This window comes from Opisthorchis viverrini (genome assembly GCF_000715545.1).
Source record: "Opisthorchis viverrini unplaced genomic scaffold opera_v5_87, whole genome shotgun sequence".
Lineage (NCBI taxonomy): Eukaryota > Metazoa > Platyhelminthes > Trematoda > Opisthorchiida > Opisthorchiidae > Opisthorchis > Opisthorchis viverrini.
This window is the reverse complement of record NW_008751747.1, coordinates 484,151-497,026: the sequence shown is the minus strand read 5'-3', so window position 1 is coordinate 497,026 and position 12,876 is coordinate 484,151. Positions and strand designations below refer to the sequence as shown.

The 12,876-nt window shown below is 45.9% G+C and overlaps 3 protein-coding genes across 3 annotated transcripts in view; 1 reads left to right on the top strand and 2 right to left on the bottom strand.

Annotated features, from left to right (window-relative positions):
• Window positions 1-1,197: 1,197 nt before the first annotated feature.
• On the bottom strand, window positions 1,198-3,087 carry T265_05052 (hypothetical protein; the record flags this gene model as incomplete). Its single annotated transcript, XM_009169963.1, has 3 exons — window positions 1,198-1,472; window positions 2,495-2,587; window positions 2,880-3,087. 3 exons carry the CDS (start codon window positions 3,085-3,087, stop codon window positions 1,408-1,410), a joined length of 366 nt encoding a protein of 121 aa, XP_009168227.1.
• An 89-nt stretch (window positions 3,088-3,176) lies between these two features.
• Window positions 3,177-3,383, top strand: T265_05051 (hypothetical protein; the record flags this gene model as incomplete). Its single annotated transcript, XM_009169962.1, has 1 exon — window positions 3,177-3,383. One exon carries the CDS (start codon window positions 3,177-3,179, stop codon window positions 3,381-3,383), a length of 207 nt encoding a protein of 68 aa, XP_009168226.1.
• A 1,215-nt stretch (window positions 3,384-4,598) lies between these two features.
• T265_05050 (hypothetical protein) overlaps window positions 4,599-12,876 on the bottom strand; it is a gene marked incomplete at both ends in the record, with an annotated part of 42,710 nt that continues 34,432 nt past the window's right edge. Inside the window, 4 exons of the mRNA XM_009169961.1 lie at window positions 4,599-5,272; window positions 6,475-6,807; window positions 7,643-7,724; window positions 12,232-12,658. Coding sequence (XP_009168225.1) covers window positions 4,692-5,272; window positions 6,475-6,807; window positions 7,643-7,724; window positions 12,232-12,658 — 1,423 coding nt within the window. The remainder of the gene's footprint in view (window positions 5,273-6,474; window positions 6,808-7,642; window positions 7,725-12,231; window positions 12,659-12,876) is intronic.

Genomic DNA, 12,876 nt, shown 5'->3' with positions numbered 1-12,876 from the left:
GGATCCGGCAGTATCTTCCAGTCTATTCGGATCAGATCTGTCAGGTAGAACTAAATCAGACGTAGTGCTTGTCCGCGCTGTGAAAAAGGGACCGGTAAGAAAACAATCTGCGCTGTGATACCGCAGTATCTTCCAGTCTATTCGGATCAGATCTGTCAGGTAGAACTAAATCAGACGTAGTGCTTGTCCGCGCTGTGAAAAATGGGACCGGTAAGCTCCGCCCGCTCCTCGCAGAAGCGCCTGAGTTCTTATTGTACGCACAGCTTCTAGGTACAGTCTCGGGTCGGCGTCCCTCTCAAACCGAAACCCAGCATAACTTCGTTCAGGATCCTAGCATCACTTCTTTCGTGGTACCTTAGCTTCGAGGGAATACTTGATGCCACTTCTGTGTCAACTAGGGATGGCTTGTTCTTTGAAGTTCAGATAAGGGTAATCCAAAGAGAATGGGTATACCGGTTGGATCTACCCCAGCTGATGCGAAATTACTTAAATCCTAGGAACTGAAAATGAAGTCCGTAGATCACAGTATGCAGGCAGAAAATTCACTCCGAAATCCCACAGTCCAATCGCTTCCCTCCACTCAGTTAATTCCCATTGTCCTCATCCTTCATCATTGTTGAACGAACCTTAGCGACTTGAAACCATATGTGCCGAGGGAATCTGTCAAACGTGCCTCCCGACGTTTCACCACATTTGCCGTCCCGTGGAGTCAGTGAATTATGGGGCTGGCTCTGTTTCACCTTGTGTTCCGACCAACCAGTTGTTAGTATTTGTGTTTCTCCCCAGTGGGTGGTCACGGCATTACTGGTTGCACGATCGTCCCTGTTGCTGGTTACCTTCCGGGTGTCGTCTTTCATCGTGCCGCTTTTGAAGATCGTTCGGCTTGGAGATCATATTAGTGATCTACATTTAATAGATTTCTTCCCGTCAATGAAGCCAATTTGAGCTTAGAAGCCGAGAAGCACTGTAAAGCTGTTCCATCCTAATTGGGAATCAAATCTCCTCAAACCACTATTGATCTGTTTTTATTGTCGCTCGGTAACCTATGTTATCATGATACTGTAGATTTTTGAGTCCATTTTGTTTTGACCTGACTAAAACCAATCGCTCAGTACGGGTAAAAATTTTCGAATTCCCAGTATGATTAGCGGTGTGCAGTTTCCATGGGCAAGAACAGGTAAATGAAGACCGCCGTGGTTTTAATTTTTTTTGGAAAAAAAGTGTATTTACAAAAACATCGATAAGTACGCAGATAAAATGCAGGAAACGGGATGGACACAGCGAAACCGAGCTGACACGAAAATGCTGTACTCTGATTACCAGTCAATAACAATAAAAGTCAACGCTGCTTACAGTGGAGAAAGGGACTGGAACGAAAGTCCATTTTTGGAGGACTATTTCAGACTATCACGAGTGTGCGACCAGAAGGGTTGTTCTCCCATGGTCAATTTTGGCATGTGGTTGTAGTGTGACTGGAAATAAAACGAAACGAATGACTATAAAAACAGGTGAAACAAATAAATGACAGAAAATGCTCACGCAGAACACAATGCGGCGGTCTGGGAAAGCGACACCCATGACAAGTTGTGTCCGATTTAGCTGTGCTAGTGAAAAACTATCTTGATTTATGGAATCTTTGGGCGATGTTTGTTGCATTGAAATAATACGTTCAGGGTCCATAACGTCTTCGTTAAAGCGAACGTTTGCGTTGTGCTCACAATACTTGAGGCACAGGATTCCCCACTCCTAAGTAGGACAAAAGAAGATCGGCTTTAAACGTGGGGGGTTTCTGTGTATGTCCTCCGCGAAAACCGATGCCGAGGATTCACCTTAGTCTGTTGCCTCCACATAACAGAGCCATTTCCACCAGTGAGAGGTGAGAAGTAGTACAGTGCAACAACCTTGTTGACAGACTATGAGTAGAGCTTGAAGTTTATGGTTCTCAATGGCTATCGGGCACTTATCTTCCCGTCTACGCACCTGATCTATGTACCTAAGAGAGTGACGGTGACCACTCAGGCGACCGATAAACTAGGTACTCTGAAAAGTCCCCTTCTAAAGGCGGTGCTTCATGACGAGCGTTCCTTGCTAGGATTTCCATGCGTTCAACCGAAATAGTGGGCATTCATGGCAATGAATCACCTTTCGGACGAACTGTACGCTCCCTGCATAATCACCTTCATTCCTAAAAGCGGGTGAAAAAATTTTCACCAACAGAAAACGAGGGCTGCGACCTGTGTACGTGACAGTGGGGAGGGAATAAGTCTCTAAGAACGAGTCACTGGGTTGGGAATCGCCTGTGAGTGATAAGTACGTAGGCCAAACACTAAATGGCATGAACGAAGCAACATGATAAGGAGCACATAAAGGAACAGACATCAAGTAGCACCACTAAAACGAAGGAAAAATATGTCGCACAAAATACGGAAAAGCGGGGGAGGTGATTACAAACAAAACGAATGGTGATCTGACCTTGTGCAATAAAGTTATGCACCGAGATTAGTTAAAATAGCCAGTGTGGTGCCTCCTGTAAGGGCATGTATGGTACGGGTTCCACGAGCGCCGTTTAGAATCGTTAAGCACACCCCTAGAAGACTAAAGTCAGAAAAAGGTTAACACGATGAGAGTAGGAGGAATGCTGTAGAGAGGATATCATAGATAAGAACAAAACCGAGGTGTCCAAATACGCAGTGAAACAATTCAACACATTCGGAATGAGTCCACACTGCATGAAACAAACGACGCGGAGGTGAACAAGAAGCTAGCCCGCGACCGATTGCTTACTGATGTACTTTCCATCAGCTAGGTGAACTACATTAATGGGGATCACGTAGACTCACAGTTATGTATTTTCAATTTCCACGTAACTTGTGGCGTACTTAGGCGATTGATCCATTGGAACATTACGAAGTGTGCATGCAAGTCGTTCCAAAATCTATTGAACTCATCCACACCACTCACATTTGAACAGCCCTCTTGTCTTGGCGCGATTATTTTAGTTAGTCCACACGAAACAAAAGAAGCAACTTCACTCACCCACAGTGCTGGGACCTGAACCTCAAACGTTCTAGGCGTGCGCAATATCATTATTTCACCGGTATGGGTGTGGAGCAAAGCCACCAGATTAAGCAAAAACCTTTACTGGTTCAGGTCGCCCGGAGGGAACTGGTGAGATAATGGCAACAAATCAGGCTCAAATGGAGGCTGACCAGAGTTCGACTTCTTCAGAACCCACAGTAGAACAAAATCTAGCCTATTACATCTCTGTTGTGGATGAATGTGGACAATCTCACTGGGACGGGAGAGGGTGTCCCAATGTAAAGTTAAAGACAGCTCAGTGCGAAACTAAGATGTCCTGGGAGTATGAAATCGATGACGCGTAAAATAACACCTCTTTCCGTACATATCTATAGATTTTGCATTGAAAAATCGAAGCACCTAAGAAATACCGGGATGTTTCAACACGAAAAACCGTGGGTTGGAGTCCCAAAACGACACTTCTTTCCATCTCAAATTTTGAGGGACTTTCGCACGAGTATGGTCGTATTAATGACGGAAGATCTTTAGATAGCAGGGAGGATTTCTTCCGGTTTCAGTTTACCACAGAGATAGCTCAGTGGTTAAGACACTAGCTTACGGACCGGAAGGTCCATGGTTCGAACCCAACCTAAGCATCTCAACTGTTACCGTCCAGGCTTGGGCAACCTGGCAGTATCGCAGCCCTCTTGCCTCCTTCAGTTGGGACGGTAGCTACATACCGAAAGTGTGCTACAACTGAACTGTTTTTGTGTTCTGTTTTTACCACAGCGGCACTCCACACTTTTCAATAATTTGCGGTTCTCACAACCTACAGGGGTTTTAGCAATCCGCTAGTTCCGCTATCTGAAATCTCATTCTAATACGAGCCTTGAGCGGATACAACTTAGTAAAAACCAGGTAAGCACGATTTCACCATGACACGGCTCACTTTCAACGACGGTCTGGATGCCACTATCAAGTCCGCAGTACCAGTTCACATCGGCAGCTAGTCTTCAGGGTCTCGGCGAAATTAACAGACAACGTGGTCGGTGTATGGGGGGAATACATACTCACGGAGAATGGTTTCCCGGTCGTGAGGGCAACGCTAATGCCTACTGATAGCAACCGAATAATGGTATCGTCAGCAGTCATCCGCAAACAATGATATTGGTAGTTAGAGTAGTCCGATGGGAATCTTACTGCCAGGAGTTCCGTCACTTGGATACCTCCAAGGTGAGACAATACATGCCGTGCTGTAGTGATAAACATGGGCATATAGAGAATCAGTATCCGGAGTTGGGTCGCCCGAAATAAACCGACATTTATTTGACTGGAGGGGTCGGGTATGAAGCGGAAAAAGCATCCGAAAGTTACAATACTAACCAATCAGAGTCAAGACAGATTTTCCTCCATCGATCGGGAGTATACAAACATGAATCTGCGGGAAATTTCTTTGAATTCTGTCTACATTACAAGCTACCTCCAGCTACCTGCGTTTCGACGACATTAGGTTGGGATTCAAGGTGGAGGACTAGCCGAAAAAGGCAAGTTACCATATCCGCAATGCAGCAACCCATACTAACGTCTGATTGTCATTGCTAAATGAAATTACTGAAGTAGCAACGTCACCTAAAATACAAGCAGGCATTTATGGGTACAGTAATTAGTTGGTGTCACAAACTCACATCGTCATATGGCAGTCGTCGCTGGTCATCTAAGTACGAAGGACGTGTGTCAAATTGACTGTGCAAGCGGGGCGGGTACAGAAGTAGGTCACTCGTTGTAGAACTATAGCGGGAATGCATACATGAACTTGATGCTGAAACAACGTCCATTGGGTTAATCATACGGTCCTCACTCCAAGGCCCAGTAGTAGAGGAGTCGTGACGTAAGCCGAAGTGATCCATAGTAGCTACCCCTCTTACTCGGGGAAGATCGTAATCAGCCAGGTCGTATGGAGGCATCGATGCATGGGTGGGTTTCCTGTTGTAGACAGTGGAAGGACATGTGTCAGCCAAGGGTCCGAACTGGTGATTAAATCGTGAGTTTTGGGTGACAGGACCATAGCAGAGAGGTGCTTGTGTCTCACGCGGGTGGTGATCACTACGAGTGAGTTTTGCAGGGTATCCACCTGATATGTTTGGATGAGGACGGGGAATTTGGGGACTTGGGTTGCAAGTCTGACGGGATCTCAGAGACGGATTTGCAAACCTATCAGGTGTAGGGTTCTCTGACGGGTTCGAACGTTTTCGGGCTGAAAATGAAGGTAGAGAGACGTACGAAAGTGACGACTGGTGGTTGGGTCCGTGAACTTAACAAAATGTAATCGGGTAGCGTGTTATGAACCCGAAGTCTGCACCAGCTCCACTCCTGTATTGTGTATCAGTACGGTACTTTATGAGATGAAAACTCAAAGGTTACGGACTTATACAGATGCTCACTGGATAGACCTTATGATCTGTCCTGTCAGAAATGACTGTTACGGCAAAAGGATAGGCACTATTTTAGGCACTATGATAGACAAGCTGATTAAATGGCATATGGTAGCCACCAGGTGGGTTGACGAAGATGATTCGAGAACTGCGTGTCTATCACCTGCTCACCCTTTTCCGTATCCTTGTGCATCAAATTGACTAGTTGACTAGTCTCAGTCATCCTGTGAAAGGGATTGTATATGCGACAGGCCAGCACTGCGCCCAAAGGCTGCATGTTATGGCATCCGATATGGTAGGCCTGAGGCAACTTTCATTTGGTTAGAAGCGATCACCAACAAAACGCTATTCTTCTGACAAGCATGAGGCAAGTGTCTCGCATATCGAGAATTAAGTTTGCAACCCAGTCGGTTTTTGTTCATTTTTGGTGAGGCAGAGATGGATGTGCGATTGGAAGTGTTCAAAGGTCACTGATTGCGGCCTCAACCCATTCGACAGTGTCTCGTCATTCAGTCGCTGCAGCTAAATCAATTTGTTTGTTTCCGGAAGAGTTTGCGAGAAGAAAGCGGCGGGATGTTTTAAGTGACGGCTTCAGAAGCTAACTGTCTCGCCAAAAAAGCCAAGGTTGTGCGCCTCAACAAGGCAAGACGGAGCAACCTAAAGATCGGAAATCCTCTATCCAGAGGAAGGCACACCTTCCAGAGAATAAAGGAATACACCGAACATCAACCTGAAGAACAAGTAAGCAATCTTCATAGATGTAATATTTTCCCTGGAATATCGGCAGAACATTCCTAGTTGTCTTTTTCAAATTCACTTATATTCTCAACATCGCTAGGAAACAAGAAGTGCGTATTTCTGACAAACCCTGGTTTTGAGCACCGAAATTGGGGACATTTCAAGTGCGACCCAAGGATGTTCTCCAAAAAAGAGGTGCCGTTGATTTCGTTGGATACATCGCGACGTGCGATTGCAGCTAAAGTCTAGCAGCCAGAAAACAGGAAGGCATGCGCAAGAAACTTACAGTGGAGGTTCGCTTCACCCGTTGCAAAAGGTTGGGACACGTGCAAAGGCACGTTAGATGCCGAGGCGACAGCATTTACGGGAGAGGGATATGAGTTCAACTGACCGTGTTTAGACAACGCTGTGTTTGAGATAGTTTTGGGGCGATAGGTCGTCGTAGAACGTGGGCCTGGTTGGGTCACGACTGTAGATCGATTTGTGGAATCCGTCTGAGGTTGCGCGGAGTAAGATGCCATGGGATATTCAAGCACTGCACTACAGGAGTTCACAATTTGTGAATGAGGACGTGGTGAACCGATCAAACTGGAATCCTCATCCGATATGGTGATAGTGGCTGTGAAACACATAAAAGAATAGATGTCACGTCTCGCAGACCAACTCCTTAGTTTTCGGGGTGCAGATGAATACAATGAAAGACTACAGTGAACAAACGTTGGAACAGGAAGAGTCGACGAGTGAGACCAACCCAAGGTCTGACATCCTTTCCGACGGTTTTGCTTTCCACACCCTTCCTGATGCAATTGACTTTGAAAAGATAATGCAGCAGTCATGTGGCGCTGGGACCTCATTTGTACACGGATTCTCGTGTTATTTCATGGTAATTTCCAAAATATTCTGTTTCGCAGACGACAGGAACTGCAGCTGCTCTCGGAGCCGACGCATCCTGCTCCAGGGGAACGTCTCCTTGAAGTGACATATGAAGGTCGATCCCAATGTAAACTAATGAGTCTAGACAATGTGAACAGAATACATGTTTTCCACAGAAAACTAAAGATGCACATGAAAGACTTCTAGACGATACTAGCTGGCTGGCTCGCGTTGCTGACGTTCGAATGTAAATAGCTGCTAAAGTTCCTGAGGCGGGAAGGGAAGAACTTGAGCCCAACCCCAATACGACTGGCCATCGACTAAATGCCTAAAAGCACTTGAACTGCCGCACACATAAGCCGCACTTCCAGGTTCTCCAGTACGTCGGGAACGTCGTTTGCAATTTGATCGAACTAAATTGTCCTCAGTTTATATCTTGCATTATGCTTCTTCGGAAAGGAGGGTGACAACGACTTTATTGTTGAGTAGTTTCATTTCCAGTCAGATAAGCAACCTACAAAACCCGTTAAATTAACGTGATTAGATGTATCAACTACATGCACACCACCAAAAAAACTTACCGGTTGAGTGGCTTGCGCTGAAACTTATCACTGGAGGTCCCGTATCCTCATCATCTGAGCAAGTCAGATCGATAATCGGACCCTAACAAAGAGAGAGTGGAGAGCCAAAAGAATAAGAAAAACACGTCCAACGAAGAGGTAGAGAGTATTCCCTATTTTGAGAGGTTAGCGAGTTGGAACACTTCCGTATTGAATTGTTTTTGGCACAAAAATAGAGTTCGAATTCTAAATGTCCTGTTAATCAGATCAGTACAGTGCTCATACAGAGAGGCCCCATGTTTTTCAGGCGTGTCATCCTGTTAACAATCTGTAACAATGTCTTCAGAAACGGTGGCTAACTCATGGTGGCTTTGATTAACCAGGACAGTAACCAATCATAATCAGGTTTTGCCTATTCCTTGATGTCAGAAATTGCCCTATCCTGTCGTTCACCTACTTCATAAAGTCAGTGGAATCGATCATGAAATAGGTGAGAGAGAAAAAAAGAGGAATAAATAAGCACGTTACCAGCGGCACGACAAACTCGAAAACAGCAAGTACGGGTACCCAGATATAGCTCAATCAATGAAATATCAGGGACATCCCCGGACGGATTGCACAAGCCCGCAAGTGGACTAACGAAGCGACAGTAGTTTGACCAATCGGGTAAATGTCTAACGGAAATCGCTAACGCACTGAAAATTGCCGGCGCGATTAATGAAGAACACATGTAAGCAGCCAAAACAAAAAGTTCTGTCCAAACGTAAGGGATTAACTCCATAAATACTTAGAGAACAAGGGAACTGCCAGAATCCGGAGGCGAGTTGGCGTTTCGAATTCATCTCATTCCATCTTAATATGGTCTTAATGCTGTTTGAATCCTATACTGCATCCATAGAAAATTTACGACCTATCCGAGGTCTGGAAATTGCGGTTAGCTTAAGTTGTAATCAGTGATTATAATGACAGCAAGGTAACAGTGTTAATCACTGATGCTTCGCTTCCGTACACCCACAATTTATTTGAACGCCTTACTGTGAAAAGCGGATACGGAAGAGGAGTCGTGATAGCTTAACACAATCGTTACGAGGTGCCTACAGCTCTATCCATTCATTGAAGTAATCTGGATAAAGGATGTCAACCGCGCCATTCACATCGATTGGCAACCAAATCTTGCAGCATCTCGAACCAGACGGTGTGGATCAGGCTGCCCCCGACCTGTAAGGCGAGCCGAACTCACAGCACTCAAACCTTTCGTAAACAATTCCATATCCCTCTACCAGGTCAAAGGTTTGCCACTTCCCCGCTTGCGCCACTGTGAACTGGGCATGCAAAACAACACAATCTCGTCAAAACCATTCGGCGTGCGCAATACATTGATTAATCAGCGCAGTTTCTAGCACTGGACAAATGATTCGATTAACCTCCGGTTGCGCAACCGAACACTCCTTTTCGGATAGTATTTTACGGATTCAACGCCACAAACCTACATCAGCTATGGCTCCAAAACAACGCTTGCCGAAGTCCTGAAGATATCCCAGTTCTGCTCCAGCTCAATTGTTGCTGGTGTCTTTCGGTTTGGGTCTGATTAAATCAGTGAGATGTGATGGTGTGGCGGACTGACACTAAACCTTGGAGTCGTATCGCAGAGGCAGAGTGACCCATTGCTAGAGACGGTTGGCGGTATAGACCAGAACCCCATTCTTCGAGCTAACAACAGTAACGAGAATTGTGATCCGTCGGTAGGACTATGAGCCGTAGAGCTTTCTATGGAATATTTTTTGCTGGAAATATGGTCGCCAAAGCTTTCATTTTTATCTGACTGTAATTGCGGTCCGCCGGTATCGGGGGTCTGATTGCATCTGCAATTACTTTTTAACAGTTGTCCGGGAACACGTGCGAAAAAAACCGTTCGAAGCAGCCGACGCCACAAAGACTCAGTGACGGATCGTGGTAGGTTAGAACCAAATCACGACTCAGCGTGGATTTGACACAGTCAAAGGTGCATTGTTTTTATTCTGACCAATATCCACTTGTGGTCCCTGATGAGTGGCTGGTTCAGTTGGCCTCGAAAACAATGCATGGGAGGCAAAAACGAGATATAATGAGTGACCAGACTGAGTAAGAAACTGAGGGATGTCACGTCTGTGGGTGCTGGCATACGTTTGATGGTGTCGATGTTCTCCGGGTCTGGTTGGCGGCTGTGTTTGTCAATAATGAAACAGAAGTATTGGATCGACCGCATGAAGGAGGTGCATTTTTCTCGGTGCCATACTCTTGAGTACGACCAATTATGTAATCGAGGCGCCGCCACAATTCATAGGGGTTGGAACCCATGATGAAGAAATCGTCCAAACAGGCAGCACCGAATGACGGTCGAGTATACTGGAACAGACCGCGGTGCGTGTTGATGGTCAATAATTCTCTGGATTCTTTCTTGACTTCAGTCTGAATGTAAGCATCAGCCTAGCGGAACATTTATCCCCATTCAGTTTAGCGAACAAGTCATCTGGAAGGGGCAGAGGGTACTGATGGGTATCCAGTGCAACACTGAGGCAGGCGGGGAAGACTGCACGTTCAGCTGTAGCACTCTTTCGGCGCCTAGCTACCATACCACCAAAAGGAAGCACAAGGGCTAGGGTACTGACGTGTTGCCCAAGGCTAGACAGGAGAAGTCGAGAGGAAAAGGACGGACCTTCCGGTTAGTAAATTAGTGCTCTCACCACTGTACACAGGCGAATGGCCCTATTCTCTTCTTCACCAATGGGATCGATGCAGTCTATGCAGTGCAGTTGGTCCGTTGGAGAACACCAGCTTTCTATAGTCGGTCCAGTTCCTAGTCAACGATGGGTAAGGTTGCATATGGTACTGGGCATGTTGGCCTGAAAACTGATTCGGCCTAGCTTTTGATTTTGTGCATCGTCCAAGGCCGTCGGCGAATAGAGACGCATAGCGTTGTGGGAAATCCTCAAGTGAGCGCTTTAGGAGGTGAATTTGAACGAGGGCGCATGAGGGTACTGCTCGCTGGGTTGCAAATTGAAGCAGCCGGCTTTTTCTGCAGATTCGGCTTATCGATCCAATCCAGCCCCATGAGACCAAACTTTAGGCATGACGTCAGGTGGCACGTGGCTTGTGTCATCGAGCTATTGAAGCTTATGGAGCAGTCAACCTCGCCGACCGATGTCAGTTAACCAACAGAAGCATTACCCAATGTTCACGTGCGACATACCAATTCGTTTTCACAGCGTGATGTCGGGACCGTATCAAGCTGCAAACGGCCTGGGATGCTATTGACACGATCAGTCACCTGGGGGAGGCTTATTCTGTTTTCGACCGGGCTTGTCAGATTTTTCTTGGGACGATGGAGTTGATTGCGTGCGCACAACTGCTCGAAGTAACAGGTTTCAGGTTGATGAGGCGTTGACTTTTAGCGGTGGGGCTCTGCAACGTCATTTCAGCAACCTGTTTAATTCTGTGAAGTAGTCGGGTTCTGATGTCTGCATCATGAGACGACTGCAAACCGGATACAAAAATGAGGCACTTAAGCTGATTAACCGTCATTGAGCCGAGCTTAAAGTGCTCGCATTCCCGATTGACAACACCGGCAAACCTGATGAAATCGTCATAATCTTTCTTGAACAGTTTTAGGCATTGGTAGTAGATATTGAACACTGATCGCCAAATATCTGAGACAGTGTTCTGACCGTTTCACCGGAGCTGAGGTCACGGGGTAGCTTGGGGAGAACAAAGTTTGTGTACCGTTCCTGCTCCGGTGTGTCGGGTTTTCGCAGCAATAATCCAACTTTTCATCCGTTATAAAACTTGGAAAAATCAGTTTTGAACATGCCTTTGTACCGCTTGAACCAGGAGTTAACAGGTACTACCACAACTACATTCAAACCTACTACCAAACGCAACCGGAACGCACCGAATCTGTCAATAGGATACAGTGACAACACCGTCGGAGTCGCACATTGCTCTTACTACTGTCAGTTCCTTAGCTTCCAAAGTCCCAAACTCAGAGAAGGTTACGAAACAGTTGAATGAATGGAAAATATACTAAAAATACTCTTACAATTGTTACACCTTGTATTGCCAGAACTACACGCCTGGGTGGAATGTGTGCCGAGACAAACTGACAAATGGGTTGAAGGTATAGCACGTACAAGACACGGATTTCGTACAGATAACGTATAGGTGGACGGAGTAATTAGATTAACCATTGGTGAAAATAGTTCAGTGTACTCGAAACAGTTCGGCTACTTTTCAGCAAAAGACAATCATTCGGGGGCTCACTCATACATAGAAGCACTTTTTTTATCTCTGTAAGGTGGGATTGTCTACCCGCTAACGGGGTGGAGACGTATGTCAACCAAACAAATTTTCCAATACCGTTGGCAGTCCGTTTGATCACGATCATCCGGGTGAAGATGTCATCAACACGTGTAGATCATAACAGAACGGTGATTATTAGAATACATACTTTTTCTGCAGAGCCTTGTTGACACAGGTTTCGCGGGAGAATTTTCTTCGGACAGTTACAACTAAAAGTTTGATGAAGTACACTAGCAATATCAATATGAAATCCAATTGAACAACGACGGACTCACTGTATCACTGTGTTGTACAGTGTGTTTCTTCTCCATGCTTGGGGTGTTATCTGTTTTCAGGGGAGACGTTCTCAATAGGTTAGTATTATTCGATCGACCCGGAGAGCCAGTTGCTCCTCCGTGGGTTGAGGACGTCGCAGAACCAGTCGGTGATGAGGCAGTAAACGATACACCCAAGGTGGTAGTAGAGCATGAACCAACAGAATCAGGTTCTAAAGTTGAAACGACTGAATTGGGAGTAGGTAACATTCCCATTGGGCTATTACCACGGCCGGTAGGTTGGGACTCGGAGGAACGAATATCCTCTGGACACGAGGATTTTGGTACTCTGGAACTATTTTCTGACACAGACCAGGAGCCGTCTTCATGGAATACCACCTCATCCATGTCCTGGGTGCATTTAGAATTGAGGACTTCGAGGAATAGGCTGTGTAAAGGGGGGGGGGAGTAAGCAGAGAAGGGAAGTCAGTGTCCTCAGACGAAATAAGAATGGATCATGTGAGAAAGGCAGACAAAGAAAGCGACCTTTCACGCAGTGTGATATCCATGGAAAAGAACTAGCTATAGGACGTGTAACACTCAGCTGGAAATAATGAAAAGGTAGGTTTTCCTGCCTAGGAGTACGACTATAAAGAATATATATAT